At 56.7% G+C, this 27,785-nt stretch overlaps 1 protein-coding gene across 1 annotated transcript in view; it reads left to right on the top strand.

Moving 5' to 3' along the window:
- The window catches only part of LOC117650945 (dipeptidase 1-like), a 110,859-nt gene that overhangs the window by 47,805 nt on the left and 35,269 nt on the right, over nucleotides 1–27,785 (top strand). Inside the window, exon 4 of the mRNA XM_034394602.1 lies at nucleotides 2,844–3,015. Within this exon, the coding sequence (XP_034250493.1) occupies nucleotides 2,844–3,015 (172 nt within the window). The remainder of the gene's footprint in view (nucleotides 1–2,843; nucleotides 3,016–27,785) is intronic.

Here is a 27,785-nt window from a genome sequence, read left to right as displayed (position 1 = left end):
GTCTGGGGGGAGGCCCACGCCTGACTGCGTGGCGTTGCAATGCCAGGGCGGACGGGCAGGCCGTGGCGTGGCGGGGCCCTGTCCTGACTCCGGAAACGAAGAAGCAAGCCAAGCGCGGGGACCTTTATGCCATTCATTTCGAAAAGAACGCCATCCTTTCACCACAACTTTGCGACACGGCATCTTCTTTCAGCGGTGGGTCGGAAATGAGCCAAGCGCCAACCACAAAGCACTGGGCGCCATTTGAAACCGAACAAACAAATCCAGGTTCATTATGAGGATGGTTTGTTTTTCATACTGTAAAATGGTAAAACGCTCCCACGGCTACACTGTTATGGCGTCACGCTCATCACTGGATTGTGAATTTTGTCACAAAGTGTCACATTTGTTTGAGTTTCGATCCGCGTTGAAACGAACTACTACACGGCAGTGTCACGGTCACACAAATGTGACATCGTTTTTACTCGAACGCGACAAAATTCACACATAACGTCTGGAATAATGATACGATGAGGCGTACAAAGCATCTTTCTTTTTAAGGATCAAATCTTTGAACCTCATCTTCAAGCTACTTCCCGAATCAACCCGAATATCTTGTTTGTTCCTTGCCCGAATCGCATGTCCCTCTTCCGATCCCAATCAAGTCAAGTCAATGAATAAACCTGATCGCAAAATTGGCCTGGATCGTGAGTCAAGGTGAATGCGACCTGTTTCACGGTAGTTTCCAGTGTGATGAGAAAAGGAAGCTACCAGTGGCGTGTCCGCAGCGAGCGCGGCGCGCTGCACTGCCCCGCCAAAATCGACAGCCGAGACCTGCTCCCGTGGCCCGCGCCCATAGCGCACCCCGCTCCTTGGTTCACGCGCACCCACCTTGCTGGTGAGGATCTGTTTTCGGGTGGCTCCGAAGATGGAGTGCCTGGCGCGCCAACCCTCAGGCATATTTTGAGAAGCTCAACGGGTTCGGCACCACCGCACAACTCGTCTGGCGGAACGCACGGGAGGCTGCCCCAAGAAGCCTGGAACCAAATGATCCAACCTATCCTAACCTAACCTAACGGTCTCGCGACAGATCTTTCTCTAACTCGCGACAGATCTTTCTCTTACTCGCGACAGATCTTTCTCTAACTCGCGACAGATCTTACGCTACTCGCGGCAGATCTTTGCAGTACGCAGACAGTCCAAAAAAGGGACAAATTTTCCGAGCGACGAACCCGTATCCGCAGCGTGGGAGCAGCGAGCGTTACCACTACGCTACCCAGACCGCCGGTAGGAGGCAGGTACTGCAATGGTGACTATCCGCAACCTGGGGCGTCCGCCACCCCCCTACCATGACTGGGTCGGGTGGAGGGGGATGGTGCCGAACCCGCTGAGCTTCTCTAAATAAGCAACCCGCAGGGCTTCCTTTTGCTGCTGTCGACTGCGAGCGGCCCAATCATCGAGTTTCCGAGAATGAAGCATGCTGTCGGCAATCCGCGACAATCACAGCTCGTTGAACTAACGACGACGGTGCCTGTTAATTGTTGCCAGAGAAGTCCGGATGCAGGGCACGGGCCCAGCGACACAGCACGGCCCGTGCTGTTATGCTGCAAAATAGTGGTTTCCTCACCAGCTCGGTGGCGTTCTGTAGAGTCCGGGCTCGACTGACCGTGGCCTCCCTATTCCTCGGTGCCGTAAAAAAAATGTTTTGTGGTTGGTGCCAAAACTGGACATTTGATACGAGGCTGTTCTCTCGCACACCTTTAGGAACACCCTTTAGAATAGTGTGCGTATTTGAAACTGTGTGCTGTGCGCAGCCTTGCGTTTGCAGAGTAGGGGCCGTTCCTTTTGGGTGCAAGAGAGACAGAGCGACGAGAACGCCTCTCGGAATCAGTCTGGTGAGTTTGAGGCCCCCGGGTGATTCGGACCATTCCACTGCCAAGGCACAATCGATGAGCGTGTGAGGAACGCGTGCTGCTGCAGAGCAGGGCAGGGCACAGCAAGGCACAGCAGGGCACTCAAAGGCGCGCAGAACGCGTGGCAGCTTTACGCTGGAATGGGGGAACGGCTTACACACGGGATAGAACTACACTGTATTTGTTGTGCACAAGCAAGGGGCCATGAAAACTCAATTTCCCCCAGCGAGGCCATTCCCCCCCGCTTCTCCGACCCATTTTTCACGCGCCTTTGTAACAAATGTACCTGTTTGCTTGTTGTTCGCCACAAAGCTAATGTATGTGTGTGTAGGTGTGCGCGTTTGTGCGCGCGTGTGTGTGTGTGCCGATGCACGCATATTTGGTGTCGAGGCAGAATACGACTGCGCGATGGAAGAGTGCCAGACCGTAGATCACTTCTTCCCCTCAGTGCACCAGATGTGCCGCGCCACACCACCAGTACAGGGGCAAGAAGAAGAAGAAGAAGAAGAAGAAGAAGAAGAAGAAGAAGAAGAAGAAGCCAGTGCACAGTGGGCCGGAAGACCGGTGGAGGCGGCCAAAACTCTTGACGCGTTTTGAGCTCCAGAGTCGCCAAACAAGGACTCGAACCGAACGTGTGACGTAAGGATTCCTCTCCTCGGCCGCAGAGAAATCCATTGGTGGGGCCACACGTTCGATTCTGGTCCCGTTAGAGCGCCCCTGGAGCTCAAAACGCGTCGATAATTTTTTTGGCCGCCCACTCCGGTCCCCTATGGCACACAGTGCACCGGCAGCAGCGGACGACACCAGCAGAAGCGGCGATTTGGCGCCAAAGTGACACGGACCCTATTTTCGCCCCGTTGCCGCCGTATTTCCGTCACAAAGCAATTGCATGACGGCAGCCGTCAGCGTGGCCGACCGGTCCTGAATGTGACGCTGTCTCTCTGTCCGCAGCTCGCCGCCGCCGGCCGTGGTGCGTGGGGCTGGCAGTGTGCTCGCTGTGCGTGCTGCTGGCGCTGGCGCTCGGCGTGCCGCTGTCCCTGCGCGGCTCCCGCGGCCTGTCCACGCACCAGGAGCGGCTGGACCTCGTGCGCAGGCTGCTCAAGGAGGTGCCGCTCATCGACGGGTGAGTCTCAAGCCGCACAATGTCTTACGAAGAAATTTCCCACAATGCGAAGGAAATGGCGCAAGCATAATACGAAGGTGGTTTTTCTTCGTATTACGAAGGTTTTTCGTTGTATCTTACAAGGAAAAAGCTATAAAGATTCGTATGACGAAGGAATATTGCTTCGTATTATGCTTGCGCCGAATTCACTGTAACATACGAATAACATAGGTCAAATTTCATTGTAAGACATTAAGAGTGTACTGCATGTGGACTGGCACAGGCGGCCGAACTTCAGTGGGCCAAACCGAGCATCTGGTGGGCCCACCAATGGATTCCTCGTTCGGAGAGCAATCCATTGGTGGGGTCACACTTCGATTTGAGATAGCGACTCGGGAGCCCAGAACCCGTTCAGGATTTGGACCGCCTCCACAGGTCCTCCACTGTGCACTGGTGCACCCACCACCCACGCGGTCAAAATAAGAGTGCAGAGCTTCACACTTTCTGGTGCGGAGTGACTTCACCATTTTCGATGCGGGCAAAAAAATGGCACGCAATTTGGAGGTGCGGAGTAGACTGCGTTTGGGTTTTCAGTGCTCTCGCTGGAGTACGAGCAAATTGGATACAGACTCGAGACGAGCGGGGCTTGTTCGTTCGTCTCTGCCGCCGAAATAGTGCAAAGAGCTCAGAAACTCATTTTGATGCCGTTTTCATTCCCGTCGCTCCGACCAGCTTATTGGCCACGTGGGCACGAGCGAGGCCATGGCCACGAGGCGCATGCCTCACCTCATGACGCGCGCGGTCTCGAGGAATCGGCATGAAGGTTAAAAAAATAAAACGAATGAGAGGGGAATAGAGGGATCGGTGGCGGCGGCGTCGGTATGTTGGCAATATCTCGGATCAGCGGCGGGGATGCCAACCCTGCTGCCACGCCTGCCCGTCCTGCCATCGACCAGCTGTTGGCCTGCCGACTGATTCCGAGAGTCGTTTCCGTCGCTCTGTCACACGGGCCGTCCCGTGCGGGTGCGAGCAAGGCAGGGCGACGAGGACGACTCTCGGAATCAGACTGCTGCCGGCCGACCGTCCCTATCACCACCTGTCAAGTGTGCCCTCCGCCCTCGAGGCGCGTGGGGCCCAGAGGGCAGCCCAAGGGCCCCGGGGCCGCCGGGAAGCAGGGCCCCGACGAGTGCAGAGGGCTTGTTGGCCTGATTCTGTTGGCACCTGTGACGCCGTGTGTCGCCGTGTGTCGGCCCTGGAAGCGTGTAGGGTGGCGCCGAGGCTCGCCACCTGCCCCCGCAGCGTTTCGCCGCTCTGCGGGCTGCCTCCGAGGAAGAGGCCTCTCTCTCGCTCTCATGGAGAGCCCCGTAAGTGAGAGACATATTGGCGAGACCCCCGCCCCCTGCCCAATCAGCCCGCTGTCTCTCTCGCACCGCTACGAGGAGAAGCTTCATGCGAGAGAGACAGACAGTCAGAGGCCGACTGACTGACCGGGCGGCCCGTGGCTCGGTGGCGCTCCTCGAGGAGTCTTCATCGGAGCTCGGCAGGCGGACAGCAAAAAGGCTGGCGGCCGCGACGCGCCGAGTGGCCAGATGATTTATTGAGCGAGGCAACGCGGCAGCACCAATCCCGGGCACGCCACCGAGCCGGGCGAAGCCGGGCGAAGCCGGGCGGCCAATTCGATGCCATTCAGCAAAAACACCTCACTTCCCCCTTCCTCCAAGCCTGCCTCGCTTCGTTTCCACTCGAGCGAGTCCTTCCTCGGTGCACGGCTCTATCTCGGAGTCCCGGGCCTCGCCGCAGCGCCGCAGCAACAACGTACTACTATCCCGGACGGACGGACGCGCCTTAGACGGACTGACAGAGGGCGTGGCGTGGCGTGGCGTGGTCGGGCTGGGCACTCTTCGCTTGTATGCCCCTCTCCAGCTCTTTCTAAGTTTTGAAGTGGGCTACCGCTTGCACACACACACACACTCTCCCGCTCTCTCTTTCAATTTCTCTCTCTCTCTCCCTCTCCCTCTAACCGTCTCTCTCTGTCTGTCTGTCTGTCTGTCTGTCTGCTCTCTTTTCAGAATAATAAAAATAAATGTGAGGAAGATGGAAAAAGTGAAAACAAAATGAAGAACATACTTGTAAAAAAGAGGTGGAAGGAAAACTTAAATAGTGTCAAAAATAATATGACGGAAAGTCCAAGTGAAAATTATTTAGAACTTAGAGAGGCATTTTCGTCTGCTACCATAAGGGTTAAAATGAAGGAGAGAAAAGTAAATGGACATGTAAGAAAACCTTGGATAACTGATGAGATTGTTCGCTTAATGCATGAGAGAGATAAAGCCTTCAAAAGATGGAAAGTGTCCTCGAAAGAAAGCTACTTAAAAAGACTGGAGCTGAGACAAGTTTATCAGGGTCTCAGAAATAAAATAATTTACTCTATTAAAAGAAGCAAGGAAAGATATATGGAGGAGCAATTTGAAAAATGTAAAAATGATATTAAGGCTACTTGGAAACTGGTAAACTCTGTATTAAATAACAAAGTGAGTGAAAATATTGACAACATAATTACAAAAAATTTTGCGGGTATCTTAGAAATAGAAACGGTTGCCAATAACTTTGTCAATACTTTCAAAGATCAGGTTGAGTGTATTATGCATGAATGTCCGACACTCTTGCTGAAGAATGCAACTGACAGAATAACCAACTCTTTCTTTTTACCAGAAGCAACAATAGAGGATGTGATAAAATTATTCTGACTTTAAAAGAAAAATCTCCTGGTGATGATGGAATTAAGGTATCACACCTAAGTGACAATATCGAACTAGTTGCTCCAATATTACAAAACATAATCAATAACTCAATAAAAAAAGGAATTTTCTGCGATGAAATCAAAATTGCCACAATCAGGCCTATTTATAAAACTGGATCACCCTGTGAATATAGTAATTATAGACCAGTCTCCATTTTATCAACTATAAGCAAGGCAATTGAGCTATATATGTATACACATTTATTCTCATACCTCAAAAAGTACAAAGTGATTGATGAACACCAATATGCGTATCAGAAGGGAAAGAGTACCATTGATCTGTTACAAAATTTCTCTGACATAGTAAATGAGTCCTTGGATAAAGGTATGCATGTTGTTGTAATGTTTGTGGATTTGTCTAAGGCTTTTGATTCCATTAGTCATGAAAAATTATTGAAAAGCTTAGAAAATATTGGGGTGAGAGGAGAAGCGTACAAACTGTTTAAAAGTTATCTGGAAAACAGAATGTGTAAGGTAAGTGTGGCAGGAGTTGACAGCTGCTGTGTAAAACTTAAGTATGGTGTACCACAAGGCAGTTTTCTTGGTCCCCTGCTGTACTTGATTTATATAAACGATCTAAAAAGGTGTTTTAAAAAATGTAAATATTTTGTGTATGCAGATGATACTGTTATAATTTCTGTACACAAAAACTTAGATATAGCTGAGGCAAGACTGCAGGAGGAGTTTACTGAGTACCAAAAATGGTGTCATGATAAGAATCTCATAATGAATGGAACAAAGACTAAAGTAATGCATATATCCACTCCTTATATTGCAAGAAGAGATCTTAACCTAAGATTTCATTCTATTGAGTGTATACACAGTAATATTGCAAATTGCACCTGCAAAATGAATATTGAAATGGTGGAGTCAGTGAAGTATTTAGGGTTGATAGTTGATAAACACCTAAACTGGAAAAGCCATGTTAAAATGCTAAGAGGGAAGTTGAGGTGTTGCCTGTATAAATTATCACAATTAAGTAACTGCTCCCCACATAACATAGTAAACATGGCTTATACAGCCCTCTTTGAATCAGTCATGAGTTATGGGCTTGAAGTGTGGGGATCTGCCTCGGATACAAACTTGCTCCCCATTAAATCATTACAGCAGAGAGCTGTAAAGATTGTGAAGAAAAAGCAAAGAGTTCCATTACCAAATACTATTTTAACATTAGAGAATTTGTACAAATTAAAAGTTTTAAAAAGAAATTATTTTAAGAAAGAGTTTAGAAATATAGTACAACATAGATACTTAACAAGAAATGAGAGTTTCCAATATAAGATAGGTATGAATAAGTATGGTGATAGACTGACAGAGGTGGTCGTGCCAAAAATACTAAATAAGATGCCAATAGATTTAAGGAATATAAATAGTCAAAGTGCCATGAAAACAAAATTAAAACAATATTTTTTAAGTACAAACAATTGAAAAATCTAAATAACAAAAAGAAAGGTGGAGTTTAAATTGTAAAAGACTTTTTTGTTTGTAAAAGATTTTTGTTTGTTTGTTTTTATTGTTTGTTATGACAGAAAGACAGTAAATCCACCCCTGACAAGCAGTCATGCTTAGGGGTTGTCTTTTTCTATTTTTAGGCAGTTTATTACTATGTTAATGTTTCTATCTGTAAGTGCCTTGTTTAAGTTTTTTTCTTAATAAATACGAATTGAATTGAATTGAATTGAATTGTCTGTCTGTCTGTCTGTCTGTCTGTCTCTCTGTCTCTCTCTCTCTCTCTCTCTCTCTCTCTGTCTTTCTGTCTGTCTGTCTGTCTGTCTGTCTCTCTCTCTCTCTCTCTCTCTCTCTGTCTTTCTGTCTGTCTGTCTGTCTGTCTCTCTCTCTCTCTCTCCTCTCTCTCTCTCTCTCTGTCTTTCTGTCTGTCTGTCTGTCTGTCTCTCTCTCTCTCTCTCTCTCTCTCTCTCTCTCTCTCTCTCTCTCTCTCTCATATTCTCAGAAAAATAGAGCACACACATACACACACGAGCATCCACACACCCACCCCAGTTGACTGCATCCAAGGCATCGCATGATTCGTTCTCTCCCCAGTATTGCCCTGATCCCTTTTGTACTGCTGCACCAGACTTCCTGCAATCCAGTTGTCGTCGAGCTCCTGGTCTCGCTCTCCCCTGCCCTCTCCGTGCAATCAGGCCAACTTTTCGTCGCCTAATGGAAGAGACAATGCTCAGTACGTTGTTCGAAGGGATCGAACTGTTTCCGAACGAGATTGATTGAGTTGCAATGCAAAGGCCGAGAGAGAGGCCCTTTGCTGGAGATTCTGAGAATCGAGTGTAGGTACGTTCATCCAGGAATCGAGTTTTGTTGTTGCTGTCTCGAGAGTGGGAAACTTTAGTCGTCGGCCGAGCGAGAGGAAACCCATCTGTGCCCCCCTCCCTTTTTCTTCCGACCCACCCCTTCCGTTCTCATCCGTCAAGAACACTTAAAACCTCCTTCCGAGCCGACGCACCAATCAGCAGCCGGATTGACTGGAACCTTTCCCTTCGGCGCGGAAAATTCATTTGGTCTGCCAAATTCCCTCCCCACTGCCCCCTTTTCCCTTCCCTCTCCACCTCCGCACCGCGAGCATGATTCATAGGCCGAGTTAGTGACAGGGCTGTAATCCATCTCCCATTGCTCCCCCTGCCCCCCTCCCCCCGAATCCGCTCGCTCCTTGGCGCGCGTTACCCGGCGCGACAGACAAGTTGGTCAGTTGAGCCCCACCCGCGTCCACACCTGTGCCCTGTCAGCACGTCCGCCGCGCGGGGTGCCTGGAGTGGAGTGGAGGGGGGGGGGAGCTCGCAGTAAAGCGTTTATGCTGATCGGTGTCGCGTTTACTGCCAGTTGCGCCAACGTGACGCGACTAAAGCCCCCTTGTTATCGCGGAGCGTGTCGAGTGTGGCGGCCCCGCGGCGCCCTGCCCACACGCGTCCTCCCCCGCACACAGTGGGCCAGAAGACCGGCGGGGGCGACCGAAACTCTAGACGCGTTTTGAGCTCCAGAGTCGCTGAATGGGATTCGAACCGAACGTGTGACCCCACCAATGGAATGCTCTCCGGACGAGGAGTCCAATGGTGGGTAACACGTTCGGCTCGAGTCCAATTGAGTGACTCTGGAGCTCAAAACGCGTCTTGTGTTCGGGCCGCCTCCGCCGGTCTTCTGGCCCACTGTGCGGCACCCTCACTGTGGCAGCCGCATTTCATTTCGCGAGTGACTCCTCCTTTGGTGGGCGCCGCTCTTTGTCCGTCATTTCAGAGAGAGCACACCGGTGGGCGCAGGCTGACTCCGAGACGGCCGTTGCCGTCACTCCGTCTCTCTCGCCCTCGCACGGGGCGGCCCATGAGTGGGAGAGAGACAGAGCGATGAAAATGGCTCTCGGAATCGGCTTACCGAGTGAACACCGGTGTGGAGGCGCGCCGCCAAGGCCCGCCCCAGGGCCGCCCCAGGGCCGCCCGCAGCGCCGTGCACGTGCACGCACCCCCTTTTCCCGCTGCGTCTTTTCGGGAACGTGCGTGTGTGTGTGTGTGTGTGTGTGTGTGCATCATTGTGCGTGAATGTGTGTGAGAGAGTGAATGGAGTGTGTGTCTGTGTGCGTTTTTCGCTGGGACGCGGGCGTGCGGAGGCGTGCGGAGGGCATCTCGAGATCGACACGATACGCCGCGTTGTGCTGCCCTGCTGGGTCCTGCTGAGCCACCGCGTCTAAACACCGCCGCAGGAAGCCTCAGTCCGGGGGTCGCTGCCTCTCTCGCACCCATGCGGTGTTCCGGAGGGGTGCGAGGGAGACAGCGTGACGAAACCGTGCTGGGAATCAGCCTGCAAGGGACCCTGGAGCGAGGGAGCGGATGGGGGCGCTACTCGAAGGCGTCGTCGCCAGTGTCGCTAGCGGAGACGGCGGCGGGGCGGACCTTCCCTCGGCCCTTGCCCGGTACTTTGCGAGGGTCTGCCCGCGCCGCCCCGCGCCGCCCCGCGCCCTCATCTTTGCGACGCCCTACAAGGCACAAACTTTCTTCCGCGCGCTACATCCCCGGCAGCAGCGTCCGGGCCGCGCGGGGCCGCCTCGCAGCGCCCTTCCGCCCTGCGCACCGGGCCACCGGTACACTGCCCACCGGATACAGGCGCCCGGTACACTGCCGGAACAAACTTGCGTTCCGGGACTGCATCTCGAGCTGTGCACGCTGCATCCCGCCCGTTAAGAACTCCCGGCCGTAGAAGCAGTAGCGTCAGCCCCCTCCTCTCCCTCCCTCCCCGAGGGCGGCGAAGCTGCCTGAAAATAGGCATAAGAAGGTCACACGTTGCTCCTGTAGGTAGCCCCCCCCCCAAAACTAGTCACTGAATCCGTGCCTGGGTTGCGACCCGAGCCGCGTCGAACTCCACACTTGAAACGCGGAGGTGTGGAATCTGCAGTTTCCGTATAGTATAGTAGTGTTCTCCACACCAAGCCAGCCAAGAGACTGGGGCCCTGTCAGCTACTCCACGGGCCGTGTGGAGGCCGCAGACTCCACACGTCCAAGTGTGGAAAACTACTCAGCTCCAGGGAAGTGTGGAGTTCCCTACACTTGGTTTGACAGTGGCACACTTCTTGCGCATCCCCTGGCGCGCGGCACCGCCAGCCCTGCCTTCCCGAAAGTCCAGGGCGCTGGCCCGGCCGTATCCCACAGGTTAGGCCACTGCACTCTCTCTCTCTCTCTCTCTCTCTCTCTCTCTCTCTCTCTCTCTCTCTCTCCTCTCTCTCTCTCTCTCTCTCTCTCCTCTCTCTCCCCCCAAGCTGCGGCGGCGCGGCGCTTAACGACGCCGCGGTCCGAACCGTAGGAGGAGGCCGAGGGGGGGAGGGACACTTTGTGCTGACGACGCGAGACAAGTCCCGGGGTGGGGTGCCTTGCTGGCTGCCTTGCTGGCTGCCTTGCTGGCTGCCTTGCTGGCTGCCTTGCTGGCTGCCTTGCTGGCTGCCTTGCTGGCTGCCTTGCTGGCTGCCTTGCTGGCTGCCTTCCAACCAGGCCACGCAGCCACACTGCCGCGGCCCAGGTAGTGGTCCGCGGCCCCGCGCCCCACCCTCCCGTCCGATTGATGACACGCACTGTTACAGTGTGCCTCGCCCACCGGCCCGCTCGCTCCCCGCAGACTGAGTCGTTATCCGTCGCTCTGCCTCTCTCGCACTCATGGGGCCTCCCCTACATGCGCGAGGGAGATAGAGCGACGAAAACGACTCGCGGAATCAGTCTGCTGGCTGTTGTGCTCCGTGCCGCGCCACCAAGTGCTGTGCGACGCGGCACGGTTCGCGGCGGCGGTCGCGTCTAGCCCACTGTGGAACCAAATCCTCGCTTGAAATGCGAAGGCGTGGAATTGGCATCGTCTCCACACTTTGAAAGGGCAGAGTTTGCTGTCTCTACACTGTAAGTATGCGCCCTCGTTTGCTCCATGCCAGGAGACAGGGGCTCTGTGAGCTCCAAGTGTATGGAATTACTCCGCACCAAAGAGTGGAGTTCTCCGGTTTGACAGTGTCGTGCCACGCTGTGTCCGGCCCTCTTCCTCTTTGCCGCCGCTTGGCAGGCGGTGCTTGCTTGGGTGCCTCTCTGGACGGATTACGCCCCAGACGTCCGGAGGCAGGACGTCTCAACACCCGCTGGATATTACACGCCGTAGGGCAAAAGCGACATTAGCAGGCATTCCCCCGTTCTCCCCAACCCCCCTCGGTTAAGGCTGCTGTTGCCTGCATTCCACTGCCTGCCCCTCCCCTCCCTCCCTCCCTCCCCTCCCTCCCTCCCCTCCCGACCACCGCCACTACCGCCTCGGCCGGCAGCGCCTCGCACAGAAACATGACCGCTCCGGACCTGCGCCTGCCTGTAGTCCGATTCCGCTTCCCGCTCCACAGTGGGCCAAAAGACCGGCGGAGGCGGCCAAAATTCTTGACGCGTTTTGAGCTCCGGAGTCGCTAAACGATACTCGAACCGAACGTGTGACCCCACCAATGGATTCTTCGTTCGGAGAGAAATCCATTGGTGGGGGTCACACGTACGGTTCGAGTCCTATTTAGCGACTCTGACGTCATAGCGCGTCAAGAATTTTGGCTGCCCCGACCGGTCTTTTGGCCCCACTGTGCGCTCTCGTCGCTCTATCTCTCTCACCCTCGTGCAGTGTACCCAACGAGAGAGACAGCGACGACCGCGCAGCGGATTCGCGCACTGCTGACGGGCCGCAGACGCAGACTACCCGGTCGAATCGAAAAAGCCGTCGTGGTGGGAAAAAAAGGCATTGCGATTGTCGGGGACTTAATGCCGGCCCGATAAGGCGACTAACTGCTGCAACATCTTGGCGGTGGAGGGGTGAGGGGTCTGGGGGCGCCTTGTCGGACGGGCCTAGCTCGACTGCGGTGCGCAGAGGCTCTCACAACCCCGGCCCGCGGACCCAGCCGCGGACCCGGCTGCAGACTGGTTCCGAGAATCGTTTCCGTCGCTCTGTCTCACCCTCGGAATAAGTCTGCAGGCGGCTCCGCGGGTCTCTCGGTTCGACTCGGAGCCTCCGCTCTTGACAATGAGGCACGCTCCGTTCGCTCAAGCGGGCCGCCTTGCCGTCCTCGCCCGTTGAAACTAGGTCACCTTGTTGACCCGAAAACTCGCATTAGTGTTCGGTACCCGTGTTCACGGGTTTACCCGGGTACCCGGTTCTACCCGCGTGGACCCGCTACTCACCCGGGCGGGCCGACGGCCACGATATGCTCAGTGGACCAGAAGATCGGCGCAGGCTGCCAAATCTCTAGACGTCTTTCGAGCTCCAGTAAAGACTCCCGGTAGTTGTGCAATTGTGGCCAGGTTTTACCGCCAGTACAAAAACGGTACAGATTGCACCGCCTTGGCAACGGCACGCGCATCGGCAACTGATTTGGAGCACGCTCCGATGAAACGGCCTTGACTGGTGCGCGCTGCCTCGTGGCTGCACTGGGCTGCGCCGAGGCGTGCCGATCCCGCTGTTGGACACGCCCGGCCTTGGTCGTTATTCCTGCCACCCCTCCCTTGCATCCAGTTGGCGTGATTCGTTAGCAAAGTTTTGTCCGACGACGCTGACGACCCGGAGTTATTTCTCGTGTTACATTTATCCGCTTCAGAGCTCGGGCCCCTCGCCCCTTTCCCGTTGCAGACGTCCTCGTTGTACTCGTAGGCGTCCTCGACGGCGTCCTCGACGGCGTCCTCGACGGCGTCCTCGACGGCGTCCTCGACGGCGTCCTCGACGGCGTCCTCGACGGCGTCCTCGACGGCGTCCTCGACGGCGTCCTCGACGGCGTCCTCGACGGCGTCCTCGACGGCGTCCTCGACGGCGTCCTCGACGGCGTCCTCGACGGCGTCCTCGACGGCGTCCTCGACGGCGTCCTCGACGGCGTCCTCGACGGCGTCCTCGACGGCGTCCTCGACGGCGTCCTCGACGGCGTGTGAGGCGTCCGCAGTCCCGCCCCGTCCGCAGCGTCCCCTCCTCCTCGCTGTGCGGCGACGCGTGCCGCGATGCAAGGTGCCGCCAGTGGAGCGGCACCGCAAGCTTGGCCGCCTCGTCCGGCGAGGCCACTGCGGCAGAAATTTACCTTCTTGGACCAAGTTTCTCCTCGCTGGGAGGCACTGAGTGGGGAAGACAGAGTTTGCTATAATTGCCGGACTTGGGCCGCGGTGGCCCAGCATTACGGCGAAACAATGCCCTGTCCCTCTCGCACCCTTCCGGGGCGCTCCATGCGAGCGAGAGAGACAGAGCGACGAAAAGCGCGTTCGGAATCCGGCCGGCGTGCGCGGACTTTGTGGAAGTTGCGTGTCCGCGCCGTCCCCTCTCTCTCCGTCTCCCTCTTTCGTCGCTCGGAAAGTGGATTGTTGCGGCTCCTGATTTATCTCATTTCCCGCCCGGTGTCGCCGCAGACCGCGCCGCAGACCGCGCCGCGCGCCGCCAGCAGGCTCAGAGTCGTTCTCGTCGCTCTGCCTCTCTCGCACTCATGAGGCGAGCCGCACAGGTGCGACAGAGACAGAGCGACGAAAGCGGCTCTGGGAATCAGTCTGCAGTGCGCCAGTCCGGGAGACGGGGAAACGGTGCGAACCGGCCCCGCCACTTTTCAATCTCGCTCCAAAAAATGAGAGAAAGAAAAGGGAAAGTTTTTTAAAAAGGGGGAAGGGAGAAGCGCGCTATCTTCCACATCTAACGAAGGCCGCCCTTTATTGTCGGCGCTGCAGGCCGCGCCAGGCCTTGGGGGTCTTCTTGAGGGTCTTGGGGGCGCCGCCAGTGCGGGGGCTGGCGGGGCTGGCGGGGCTGGCGGGGCTGGTGGGGCTAGCGGGGCTAGCGGGGCTGGCGGGGCTAGCGGGGCTGGCGCGGCTGGCGGCGCTGGCAGGGTGTCACGGGCATTCACACTTTTATTTGTCGGCCGCGATCACACTGGGGAAGATGGATCCCAGCGCGCTCCGGCGGGCACGGTACGGCAGGGCAGGGCAGGGCAGGGCAGGGTAGGGCGCGGCAGGACACGGCACGGCAGGGCAGGGCGGGGCGTGGCCGGTTTTTATTCGACAGCCCTTTACCGCGCGCCCTTTTGCTGTCCGAAGTTTTTGTAACACTGTGGAAACAAAGGAACGCGAGCGGCCGGGCGTTGCCATATTCCATAATTTATTTTTTTACTGTGGGTTTTCATATTATTTTTTTCTCGATTGCTGGCCGGCCGCTGTGCCACAGCGCCAGCAAAGCTCTATCTCAAACTATTCTTCCACTTGGCCTGCGAAAGCGCAAGGTTTGTTTGATGCACACAGTTCGCTTGATGCACACAGTGTGCACCCTCGTGCATACGCCTCTGGGGACTAAGGGGCCGTCCTGGCGTGCCTACCTGCGTCCCTGGCGAAAGTTGTCCAGAAGACCCGTGGCTGCGGTCAAAACGCCGGACGCGTTTTGAGCTCCAGAGTCGCTGGAATTTGAGCCGAAGCGAACGTGTAATCCCACCTAGATTGCCCTCCTAACGAGGAATCCATTTGGCGGGGACAGAAGTTCGGTTCGAGTCCTGTTCAGCGACTCAGGAGCTCAAAACGCGTCAAGTGGGTGCCAGCGCGAGCGCTAGCCCTCTGCACCTGCCCGCCTGCCTGCCTTGCCTCATTTGATGAGATTTAAGATAGTGCCAGTGCTTCTGCAGGGTTAAGGAGCCCCAAGACGCCGGACCGGCGGCGTCCAAACTTGCAAGCCAACGTCATGAGAGTCCGAGCGGGAGGTCGAGGAGGATGGCGTCCAGGAGGTGAACTGTTTTTTCAACGAAAGTGACGTCATAATCGTTAGAATGTGACTTTTGTCACGTTCATTCCATTCGTTGGAACGTGGGTCAACATTGAAACGAATTGACATCATTTTCAAATGAACGTGACGAAATTCACACTCTGACGAAAATGACGTCACATTCTTTGAATAACAGTGTGGCTGAGGGAGCCTTTAGTGGCGGTGTGCGGGCCTGAATGAAGCGAACGCCACGTGGTTTTTCCAGTGATCCTGCCGGGCGGCCTTCCCGTCTGCTCCACTGCTAGCTCGCAGCCAGCGAGCAGGTAATTGCAATTGGCAGCCCCGACGGCCCTGCACGTGACTCGCGCGTCGTGCATGTGTTGCTGCCGGCAGTGGGCGCAGCGAGGCGCGGCGAGGTGCAGCGAGGCAGCGGGGCACAGGTGTGAAAATACGCGATGGCCGGCAGCCTCCAACTACTCCAACGGCACTCGCGCAATAAGCCGCGGGGCGGGCGGGGCGGGCCCAGAGTTAGGCAGGCGAGGCTGCTCAGGCAGAGCAAATGACTGCCGTGCGCTATGGGGTCTGGCAAACTTTGCACACCGGCTGCTGCAGTTTAATCTCTAAGCAGTCGCTGGGCTGCGCCGCTGCGCTGGGCCGGCAGACTTGATTCCGAGGGTCGCTCTGTCTCTCTCGCTCCCACCCGCAACGCCCCGCGAGTGCGAGAGAGACAGAGCGACGACTCTCGGTCTGCACCGAGGCAGCTGCACGGCGCCTGCAGCCAGCCGAGCTGATCGATGACTTCGGGCTTCGTCGGCCCGACCGACAGTGGCGTGCACCTGTCTCTCTCGCACCCGCGGGGCGTCCGCCGTCGGGCTGGAGGGAGACGGAGACGGAGCGCCGCTGCGTGGAACCAGACTCCGAGGCGCCGCGGGGCGCGGGCGGTAAGGTGGAGGAAATTACGTTACGCATTTACGAGGAGGAAGAGGGGGGGGGGACGCGAAAGGTGGGAGGCGCGTCCTTCGACGTGTTGCGCCGTTCGGCAAACAAATCCTGTCCCGCGAGGAGCGCCGCGCCGCGTGGCTGCGCGCGCAGTTAGTTGTTTGAAAAGCTCGAAAAAGAAGAGGGCAAACCTCTTGTAATGTCGGAACGCGTGCAGCAGGGGGGCGGAGCACGCGGACGCAAACATAACAGTGGAGGCCGCGAAGCAACAGTCGATACAAGCTTTTGATCAGCGGCCATATGAGTTTGGGTACTTGGAAACTGCCTTCCAGCAGTTTCCGACTTTCTCTCTCGGCACACTCTCCCCCCTCGCAAACTGTCGAAGAGGGCCGCGCCGTTTCTTGCGAGGCTGTGCGCTCATTTCCTTTTTGCACAACGAGAAGCGAGGTGGAGCAACTCCCACCGATAGATGCCCCCTTTTCCTTGTAATTAGGATGTTTCGTTTTACTTGCTTACATTTTCATGAATAGTTCATGAATAGTTTCGAAGAATCACCTCGTGGAAACCGCAACTCTCATCTACTTCCGCCAAGGGGAAAATACTTTGTATTTCAGTAAGTAAATTTTTCGATTTCACGTAAATTTTGGATAAATTTCAATTAAACCATATGGAAATTACGTGAATCTCGGTGCAATTTTCACTGAATTTTTGAAAAATGTCTTCCTTCAAATTCCTACTAAATTTTATCAAGTTTGAAGAAATTTAACGAAAATTCAAGATTGTCCATGAGTTTCGGTGTACAAGTTCTTTGGAGTCGGTTGTTTTCCTTTGGTTTCCCCTCGTTACTCTCGAAACTTTCTGACGAGTAATTCTCTTGATCGGCCCGTCCGTACCTGCGCGGCCCGTGCGGCGGCCTGCCCAAGAGGTTGGCATATCCTGTCAATGCCAGGCGGCGAGCAGGCAGCACTCCAACGGCGTGGCGAAGGGGAGGAGAAGGGTAGTTTGGGAATAAGTCAGTCAGGCATCGGCGGGCGCAGCTCTGCAGGCCTGGGCTGGTCAACTCGTCTCCCTCGCGGCCATGCGGAACGTCCTATGAGAGAGAGAGAGAGAGAGAGAGAGAGAGAGAGAGAGAGAGAGAGAGAGAGAGAGAGAGAGCTCGCAATCAGCCTGCCGGGGAAGGGGTGGGCGATTCAGCGCGGCCGAGCTGCCGGCCCGGCTGGCTGCCCTAGGCTGCTGCCTGCCTGGCTGGCGTAGGTCGTTAGTCGGACGCAGCTGCCGGAAAGTCCGCCCTGTCAGAAGCGGGCAGACACAGCAGCCGCAACACGAGTCGAGGCAGTGCCAGGCCACGGCGAGGCCACGGGCAGGCCAAGGGCAGGCTCTGTCACGCTGCGCGGACTGCCGAACTAGTTGGTCTATCGTGGAGGTCGCGGAGGCTGCCTCTCGAACCAGGCCGGCACGGCACAGCGACTGGCAAGGGCCGTCTCGACAAAAGGCGTCTCGCCGCCGCGCCCGTTTGATTCGGTTTGGCTGCATGCAGTGAGGGGGAAAGGGAGGGGGGCCGCTTTACTTAGGTCCGCTCGGCTGGCTGGACCTGATTTGCGCGGGGAGGGGCACACGCCGCCTCGCCCCAACCAGCGGACTGATTCCGAGAGTCGTTTTCGTCACCCTGTCTCTCTCGCACTTGTGAGGCGTCCCGTAGGAAAGCGAGAGAGACAGAGCGACGAGAGCGACTCTCGGAATCAGGCGGCAGTCACCGCCGCGCGAGTCGGCCGAGCCTCACCGCGCCAAAGTTGGCCGCCGCCGCGCCGTACCTCGGCGACAGTAAATTTCCCCCAAGGCGGAATGAGGGCGCCGTCTTTTTCCAGCGCCGCGTCGCTGCGAGGCAGCGCGCGCGAACGGGCAGACTGAGTCGCTTTCATCGCCCTGTCTCTCTCGCACTCATCGGTGCGAGAGAGACAGAGCGATGCGGGAACGGCTCTCGGAATCAGTCTGCAGGACCGCCGCTGCTGCGGTAAGAGTGGAGTTGCCGGAAGTTGCGCAAATGTGACAGCACCGCTTCGCGCCGACACTGCGCCGGCCGCACCAGGCTGCCGGGCCAAAAGGACGTGACCTCCCCATCCCCCGCGGTGCTTCTGGACGGCCCGCCGCCGTGTAGACGAAAGGAATGGCGTGGCTGACGTGGTCGACGACGTGGGCGACGCCGAGCGGCCGACGCGGTCCGGGGCGGATGCGAGTCCCGGTGAATCAAGCGGCGAGCCAAGTTTCGAAACAAAACGACGCAGCGACGCGCGGCGGTCCCCGACGACGCCGCCGACGTCGAAAGAAAGGCTGCGCCAGTCACTGCGAGGACGGGACGCGGCGGGAGCGGCGAGGGCAACTTTACAAAACGCGCAAAAAGATTGTCAGGGCGGAAAAGAATTGGTAGCGGACTGCGGCGGCGGCGGCGACGACGACGACGACGACGACGACGACGACGACGACGACATCCTCGGAGAGGGGAGGGAACATTGTGGCGCAGCAGGGCGCGTCCAGAGACGCGCACCACGAGAAACTTTGCGCCGCGAAAGCATCATCGTCCTGGCCTTGTGATTGAGTGGAGCTGGGGCTGGCTGCAGGGCTGCCTGCTGCCTGCTGCCGCACGCTGCTTAGGCGCGAAGCTGGAGCTCGGCGGCGCGCGCTGCGTGGCTGCGGCGTGGCCGCGGTACCCGGATTACCAAGATCACATTTCGTGGAAGCAGACCCGCGGCGTCTCCCGACACCATTGCGCTCTTCCCGCCACCCTGCCCCCCCCCCTTTTCCCGCGTTCCACCGACCCCTCCCCACCACCCCGCGAGTTCCCCAGGCAGTCCCAGTCCCCACCGCTGGTTTTTGTGTAAACAACGGCGGCGCAGCGCAGCACCTTCTGGTCAAAGACAGCGGCAAGGCGCCTCCCTCTCCTTCTCTCCCCACAGCGACAACACCCCACACCATTCCATCGCCCCAAACGAAGCCAGCGGCAGACAGGCGCTGGGCAAGCGGGCCACTGGAAAAAGGGGAGTTGGTGTAAGCCATCCGCCAGACGAATGGGGGGTACTACTCAGTGCTGTACCGCTGCCACTCGCCGCGACGCCCAGCAGACTAGGTTTTCGTCGCTCTGTCTCTCTCGCTCTCATAGGGCGTTCAGCAGCAAAGGTGCGAGAGGGAAAGAGGAACGAAAACGACTGTTGGAATCAGTCTACTGGTCAACTCGCCGTGGACTAGGGAAATTATTAAGCCGCTTACTCTTTCACTCGGCCAGCGCGGGCTTCCGTGCTAAACAAAGGCTTCTTGGCTCTGTCTCCCTCGCACCCTACGAGTACAGTGCAGTGACAGCGCGACGCAAGGCCCTGCCGAGCGCGACATCTTGCTGCATCGCGCGCAACTCCGCTCCGCCGCGGCTCGTCTGTCGACAGACTGTCGCTCCCCCTGAATGGACCGATCGTGTGACGCGGTCCGACGCGGTGCCGCCCCTTGGCGCCGCGAGCACGGCATCGCACAAAGGGAACCAAACGGGGCTGCCCGGGGGCAGTCAGTCCGCGCGCGTGCCCCGCGCGCAGTTAGCCAGAGGACCGGTGGAGGTGATGAAAATTCCAAACGAGTTCTGAGCTCCAGAGTCGCCAAATGGGACTCGAACCCCACCAGTGGATTGCCTTCCGAACACAGGATCCAATAGTCGGGTAACACGCTCGGTTAAAATCCCATTTAGTGACTCTAGCTCAATACGCGTGAAGAGTTTTGGCCGCCGCATCTGCGCCGGTCTTTTGGTCTACAGTCGCGCGCTCCCCCTGCCCGTGCACCAGTGGTGAAACGTTTACGAAGCATGATGCGAAGAAAACATTGAAGAATTTAATGATTTTTACCATGAAGCAAAATCTTTAGTAGTGTACGCTGTATGAAGCGCCTTTTCATCATCAGGAAGCCAGTCCGCTATGCGCTTATTTCCTCCATAGTTTGTGAAGCAGGTGCTTTGTTGACTTGTTCGAGTGCGTCCCTGCGGTGCGAGGCGTGGCGGGGCCTGCGAGGCCACTTAACAGGTGGAGGCGTCTGCCGCAACCCGCCGCGCCCCGCCGCGCCCCGCCGCGCCCCGCCGCGCCCCGCCGCGCCCCGCCGCAAGCCGACCGAACCGACGCCGCGGCGACCCGCCTCGCCCGCCTCTCCTCACCGAACCTCGGAAAAGTTTGGCGCCGAAAAACAAAGTGATTTTCCACTCAGCCGAACCTTACGGGAGGTGGAGGGAAGTTGCGGGGCATGGGGAAAGGGAGGGGGTGGGGGCCATTTCTCATCGGGCGGCGCGGCGCGGCGCGGCTTGGCAGTGTGGGGTGCCCGGTCCGGCCCGCCCAGCGCAGGGAGCGCGGGCCACACCTAGTTGAGCTTAACCCGCTAAACCTGCCGCCCGGCCTCCCGTCACGTCATCCAAGCTCGCCGGATTGAAACAAAAACCGGACGAAGGACGGCACGCTTGTTTGCACTGTAAACCCGGTGCAGCGCCACGCATCTCGGCGAAAACGGCGCCCGGTTTTCCCGGGAACTTTCAGGAAATCGCTTGCGTCTGTACTACTGGCTGTGTGTAAAAAACAAAAACAGGAACCGTTATGCCATGCTGAATGGGACGCTGGAGCTCAAAACGTGTGTAGAAGTTTGGCCTCATCCGCCGGTCCTCTGGCCCACTGTAGTCGGGCCTGGGCCTGGCTGCCATGCCAGAGCGCCTGTGAACTCCGGGGTAGGCAAGCCCGGCGCACAGCGGTGTCCCCGTGCGGCCTACAGGCAGCCTGGCAGGCGGCGTGCGAGCCAATCGAATCTTTACGACCGAGCGTGGAGTGACTCGACGTGAGGGCGAGGCTCACGCAAACACGTTTAACGGGCCCGCACTGGAAACTTAAGCGTGTACTGGGTACACACATAGAGCATTTAAGTGTGTACCGACACACAGAGACCACTTAAGTGAAAGCTGAGTACACACTCATTTTTAGTGCGTTTTGACACAACCCGCTTTATTATCTGCCTGAATAGGTCACACAACCGCAGACAAAAAAAAACAAGTACAATGTCCATTAGGATAGAACGAGCTTCGTGGATTGAAAGGTAGCTGACACCTCAAAGCGGCCTGCGCTTGTCTTTCGATCGATAATCGAACTCAGTCCCGGGACAACCAGAGCAGGTTGTTTCCGACATCTGCAGTACAAGGCGCTGGCAAGACGTAAATTTGCTGAGTTTTTGGAGTCCAGGATGCCACATAAGCGCAATGGAAACGGATATCAGACCACTATTCGTCAATATTTGTATTGCTGTGAATGATCCCACGCCAATCGCTGCACGCGGTTGTCACAACACACGCGAGCACGAGTCCAATGGAAAACACGAACAGAAAACACACACCTCCCGAGTTTCTTACTAAGACATGCCGTGCAGCCGTTATACTAAGCTTATTCTCAGTACTTTACGATACACATATCATGATACTGATAGTAGATAGTTTGTTTTTGTAATATGACGAAACCGTCCGACGGTGCTGTGCTACGCAGACAGACACCCTGAAAAGTGGCTTCTTGTCGTAAGAGTCACTCTTTATCACTACTGCCAAATACTCTTGAGCCGAGCGTTCATTCATTGTGGGAATGAAATACTCTTGCTGCCGTCCATAGTATCTCTACGGACAAGATCACCCTTTTCAGAGTGGACCTACCCCCCGGCAACCATCCCCCCTTTTCACACACACACACACACACACACACACACACACACACACACACACACACACACACACACACACACACACAGACGCCAAAGGAAACGCACGGCAGAGGCGCAAACACATTGCTCAGTCACGCCTCGAAGAGCGGATCTCTCATCTAATGGCCAGATTGCCACACTACTGTGTCGCCGGTGACAAAGCGACTTCCTCGTGTGCCAGCCTGTCCCAGCCTGCCTGCGGTCCTTTGGTGAGGTGCACTCAGCGAGACTTCGTTTCAACTTTGTGGACTCACGTCGGTTCGCTGACTCACGTTGTGTCTCCCTCACTGCAAACAGTGAGGCTCTGTGCTCGACGAATGTGAATGTGCCGCCAGTGTTGGAACTGCTGCAGATGTGTCTGGCCGTAATTTTTTCCCGATAGCGGATAATCTTTCCGCTCCTCTTGTTTTTTGCCCGTAATCCGCGCGCTGTTTCGTCGCAGCCTTTTTGGCGCGCAATGCGGCGGGGAGTGGCCCAGGCTAATGATTGGGCGACTGTCTCGCTCGCACTCGCGGCGCAATGCGTCGGGCCGTCCGGGTGCGAGCGAAACAGCGCGACGATGGCCTGCAGGGCCGCGAGTCCCTTCGCGAGCGCGGCGCGGCGCCGCGGCCAGGCGGGACAGGTCGGCGCGATTAGCTCGCCTGGGCCCCCGGGGACGTCCTAACGACGCCGGAGGGAGAGAGAGAGAGAGAGAGAGAGAGAGAGAGAGAGAGAGAGAGAGAGAGAGAGAGAGAGAGAGAGAGAGAGAGAAGAGAGGTCCGGAACGATTCGCAACGTTGCAACGGTTCTGCCGTCTTTCTCTCTCTGTCCCTCTCTTCCCCGTGCCAGCGGCCAGGGAAAATAACCGTTTCTGGATCTCATCAGCGCTTTTTCTAATCACTTCCCCTCCTCCCGCGGCACGGTCTCTCTGGAGTGAGTGCTCCGGGAAGTTGAAGACCGGTCGCTGCCGTCGCTGGGGCTTCCCTCCGGCGTGGCGGTGCCCCTGGCGATGCCGCTTGGCGCCGGGAGAGAGAGGCAGACGGCGGAGGGGACGGACAGCCAAAGCGGTGCTCGCAAATTTCTTTTATCTACTTCACTTGACCCAACCGAGTTTGGTGCGGAGGTGTGAATTTCCCTGCCCCCGCACTTGGAAGTGCAAACTCATGAGTTTGCAGTCCCCACACTTCAAGTGTGGAGCTCCCTCACTCGTTTCGGCAGTGCCGCCGTGCCGAGCCGAGCCGTGCCCGGCTCATCCCTCTCGCCGCCAAGGAAGATGCTTTCCCCATCAGTTCCTCCTCGCCGGCCCGCCCCTTCCGGGGTGTCGATACATACACCTCAGCACGCCGCGGCGAAGACAGGGAGGAGGGGGGAGACAAGGAGGGGGAAATCGTTTCGACGGACGGGCCGCTGGACAGGCGGCGCGGCCGAGGCGGCGGCGCGCCACAGGATCCACCCCATCTCCTCAGAAGATGATCCTTTCGGTCTGCGCGGGGCGTGCTCCATCGGCCACCCACACCAACAGCCGCCGACACCGCTACGCGCGCAGGGAGGAGGAGAGAGACAGAGGCAGTTCTTTCTTGTGTGCGCACACACCGACACAATGCACACACGCGCACAGACACACACGTGCACTGTCCCTTTCTTTCTGTCTCTCTCTCTCTCTCTCTCTCTCTCTCTCTCTCTCTCTCTCTCTCTCTCTCTCTCTCTCTCTCTCTCTTTACCTCTCACACACGCACACCACGCTGCCGGACATCACCGGCCCGCGGACACATCGGAAATGAAACTGTCCTCTCATATATCCTCCCCGTGGACGACACGCTCGTCATCCAGGCCTCTGCAAAAGAAGCTCTGCAACGGGCAGGCAGGCGGCGCCGCGGGGCCTGGGTCCTTTGGGGCCCTTTTCCTGTGACCGGCCAACGCCCCCGCGACGCGTCGCGACGCGGCCAATTCAAACCGTGGACACGAGCGGACGACAGCGCGGCCACACCAGGCCACACTCGCTTGACTCTCCTGTTGGCGGACTCCGAAAGGCGCCGCGCCGCGCTCTGTCTCTCTCGCACTCATGTAGCGGTGCGCGACAGAGAGAGCGACGGACAACACCGTTTAGAGTCAGACTGCGAGGAGCGACTTGGGAGACGGCGGTCCGGATTAGCACCGCATCTAATGAAATATCGGGAAAAGTCGTTGAATTTTTCCTGTCTGTCCGGACTGTGGTGCAGCGAAGAGCAAAAGAGTTTAATAAAGCTTTTTCGTGTCTAAAAAAATCTTCCTTCACATCGGAAACAGGAAACGGCGTTGATAGACGGAGCGGACCGGAGCAGACCCTTGAGCCTCCTCTTGAAAGTGTTTCGTTTCATTTCACGATAATTTTGTAAAGGATTTTAGTGCGTTCAGCCGTGATGCAGAGTGATACCAAATGAGTGGCCTCTCAGGATCCGTCGCAAAGGGTTAGCAGCAGCCAAGGGGAGTGGTGTGTCGGCCCTCTCGGAATCAGTCCACTGCTCACCCTTTGCGAGGAATCGTGGGCAGTCCACCTACCACCCCGTAGTACGCTGCATCACACTTTAAAATTCTCGAAGTCAGTCTGCTGAGCGGACAGTTCATTTGGCGGGCCTTTACAGGGCGTGCCTGTCAGCTCGTTTTTCCTGTTTCGCCTGTGCTTTCATCCTGCAAAGCCGTCATCGTGCTTCCGTGAAGCACGTGCCATTGCGTTTGCAGTGTGAGAACGGGTGGTGCTCGTCGCATTGGCTTTGGAGGCAAGGCCTCACAGTCTGTGAGGCACTGCCAAGGCACCGGCAAGGGGCATGGTGGACCCAAACCGCCAGCCGAGCCCACCCGCTAAGCCGCCAGCAAGGCCCAGCAGCTAGCCGCCAAGCCGGCCCGCCGCAATCCACCAAACTGCCCCGCCAAGCTGCCCCGACAAGCTAGCTCGCCAAGCCACCCTCGCCAAGCTACCCTCGCCAAGCTACCCTCGCCAAGCTACCCTCGCCAAGCCACCCTCACGAAGCATCCTCACCAAGCTACACTGCAAAAAAAATTCTGAAATTTAAGACATGAAAATGTCTTAAATTTAACAACATTTTGAAATGATGTGAAAACTCAGAAAAGTTTGTGAAAAGTGCTATACTTTATTACATTTACCAAAACTAAAATGAAAAGTAATAAATAGTTGGTAAATTTCAAAACCACTTTTAAAACTTGGGAACTGGGTTGTCAAAATTAAGATTGCCTGCCAAAAGTAAAAATTGGTTTCTTAAAATCCACATGACTGATGACTTTTCATAACTAGATTTCTGAAACTAACTGATTGAAGTTAAAAGTTGAACGCTTAAGTGATAGCTGTCATATTCAACGTAAACCGAAGGTGTAGTTTGATTACTTCACGCAAACTGTCGACAAGCCACTTCTCACACGGTATGGCCCACAGTCAGCCGCTGGGTTCAAGGTCAGGTTTCACAGACCTGCCGCTAGGTGGCGCTTGGAGCGCCGTGCCCGTTCCCGAATAAGTATTTCCTATTTGTATTTCTAAAAGAACTTCTTTTGGCAAATGATACCGTCTGTTGCCTTAGTAAATGTCTTCTCTAGCCGCTAGCTCAAATTTTTTAACAAAATATTCCACTGAAGTTGAGAAAAGCGCATAACCATGTTGCCACTCGCTGGCGTCTGCCGTCGGCCATTAGGCTAGGTCAAGGCAGCTCCTCTGATGTGGCACAGTCGGAAGATGGAAGACATATAAATATCAGGTTTTCGTGCTTCGACTTATTTTTGTCAACCGACACTGTTATGTGTCACGATGTAAGATGCATTTCAGAAATCTGACATCTACACTCGAAATCGGGCGTCGGTATAGAAGTTCTTTTCTCCCACTTTAGTTAAATACGTTTATGAATTTTAATAAATCATAATCTATGAATTTAAAAAACTTGGTCATTAGTTTTAAGAGGAGAAAGTTTCTTACTTTTAATAGCAAAAAATCTTTGTAAACTGCTTCACAAACTAGTTTCTTAAAATTAAGACGGATTTTTTTTGCAGTGTACCCTCGCCAAGCTACCCTCGCCAAGCCACCCTTACGAAGCATCCTCGCCAAGCTACCCTCGCCAAGCCACCCTCACGAAGCATCCTCACCAAGCTACCCTCGCCAAGCTACCCTCGCCAAGCTACCCTCGCCAAGCTACCCTCGCCAAGCCACCCTCACGAAGCATCCTCGCCAAGCTACCCTCGCCAAGCCACCCTCACGAAGCATCCTCGCCAAGCTACCCTCGCCAAGCCACCCTCACGAAGCATCCTCACCAAGCTACCCTCGCCAAGCTACCCTCGCCAAGCTACCCTCGCCAAGCTACCCTCGCCAAGCCACCCTCACGAAGCATCCTCACCAAGCTACCCGATCCAGCTGCCCCGCCAAGCCAAACCCTCCGCACCTCCATCTCGAATGGCCCGTCACACGACGCCCCGCCCCCTTTTCCTGTTCCCCGCCCCGTGCATGCACAATCAGCCTGGCGGCCCGCGGCAAAGTGCGCTCCCTCCCACGACCCGGACGGCGCGCCACGGCGCCGGACTGGGCGGCATCGGGCGGCATCACCTGGGAAGGAAAGGCCAGGGGGCTTAGTCTTCCGCTCGAAGCCGAAGGGCAATACCGGGGGAACGTGCGCGCGCGACCTCTCCGTCCGCCTGTCCTTCTGCCCCCTCCACCAGCCAGCCGGCAGGTCGGGGACCCGCATCGCCTCCAGGCTCACGTCCGCGTGGATGTCACGCTCCAATGGCTGGGCCTGCAATGGAGTAGGGACGCTTGTATGCTCGCGCGAGCCGAACTGCCATTGCGGCTCATCTCTGCTTTCTGCCTCTATTTCGGGCGACGAAGGAATGCCCTCTTTCTTTTTGGCCGGTCGGAAACCTGCCTAGCATTGCCGCAACGAAATACCTTCTCTGCTCGCAATCTACCATAGCGGACATCACAAATCCCTCGTAAACTCCACCGAATAGTTTTTTATTATTGTGTTGTTTTTTTTTAAAGTAGTGTTACATGGCATTAGTAGGAAGAATCTTTTTTTCCCGCACCAAAAAAGCCTAGCACTGCGGTCCACAACGTTATGCCTGCAGGCCTTTTTGTTTATATCCTGCAGCTCTTCCTTGTTGGAGTTGGATTCGAATGTTTTCCCTTTGCTTACACTGCAAGCCCGCCAGCCCTGTAAAATACCGTGCCGCCATGGCTGCGGCGCGGCGCGCACCACCGCGAATAGGGGGCGGCCTCCGCAGGCGGTGCGATTCCGAGAGTCGTTCTCGTCGCTCTGTCTCTCTCGCGGTCGTGGGGCGTCCCTCATAGGTGCGAGAGAGACACTCGCCTCTCAGTGTGCTGGAGCCGCCGACAGGGGACAGCAGTGGCGGGGCGGCGGCGCTCAGTCCAGGACGGCACGGCCACTCTGCGTTTTCATTTAGACCGTCGCTGCAAAGCTTGGCACTGACATTTGCGTAATTTTATCGCGGCGCCGCTCGGCTGGCTGGCCTGCTTTGGGGTGCGGCTAGGCGGGGCTAGGCTCCCCGTGCGGCCGTTACAGTGAGTCTTGCGATGCCTATAGGAAACAACAACAAGCAAACAACTAAACTGCGAGAGAGGCTCGCGGAGGACGCTCCGCTCCCGCAGCAGACTGATTCCGAGAGCCGTTGTCGTCGCTGTCCCTCTCGCGCCTGTACACGACGACCCGCGAGTGAGAGGGAGACGCGGAGCGACGACTCTCGCCTGCAGGGCGGCCTCCTCGAGGGCCTCCTCGAGGGCCCCGGCCGTGCGCTTTTGGCCGCCTGGCTGCCGTGCCGCCGCCGTCATCCTCCACTCTCAGATGACCCCCTGACTGCGGGGCAGCCGACTGAGGGGGCGCCGGGGCGGGTCGGGTGACTCCTGCAATCATGCTGCCGCCGCTCTGCTCCCGGTGCCGCCCCGCCCCCGCCCCGCCCCCGCCCCTCTGTCCCGTGCCTGTCACCGTGAGTGAGTAAGCTGTCACAATTTTTGACAGCGCTATTTGTGGGCCCGCGGAGGCGCTTGCGCCCTTGCTTGCGCCCTTGCTTGCGCCCTTGCTTGCGCTTCGCGGGCCGTCGCCATCACAATGCAGAGCGGGTCGGCGCAAAGTGC

Source organism: Thrips palmi, unplaced genomic scaffold (assembly GCF_012932325.1).
Source record: "Thrips palmi isolate BJ-2018 unplaced genomic scaffold, TpBJ-2018v1 HiC_scaffold_5, whole genome shotgun sequence".
Lineage (NCBI taxonomy): Eukaryota > Metazoa > Arthropoda > Insecta > Thysanoptera > Thripidae > Thrips > Thrips palmi.
Note: the sequence above shows the minus strand (reverse complement) of the source record. Positions and strands in the feature narration are given on the sequence as shown.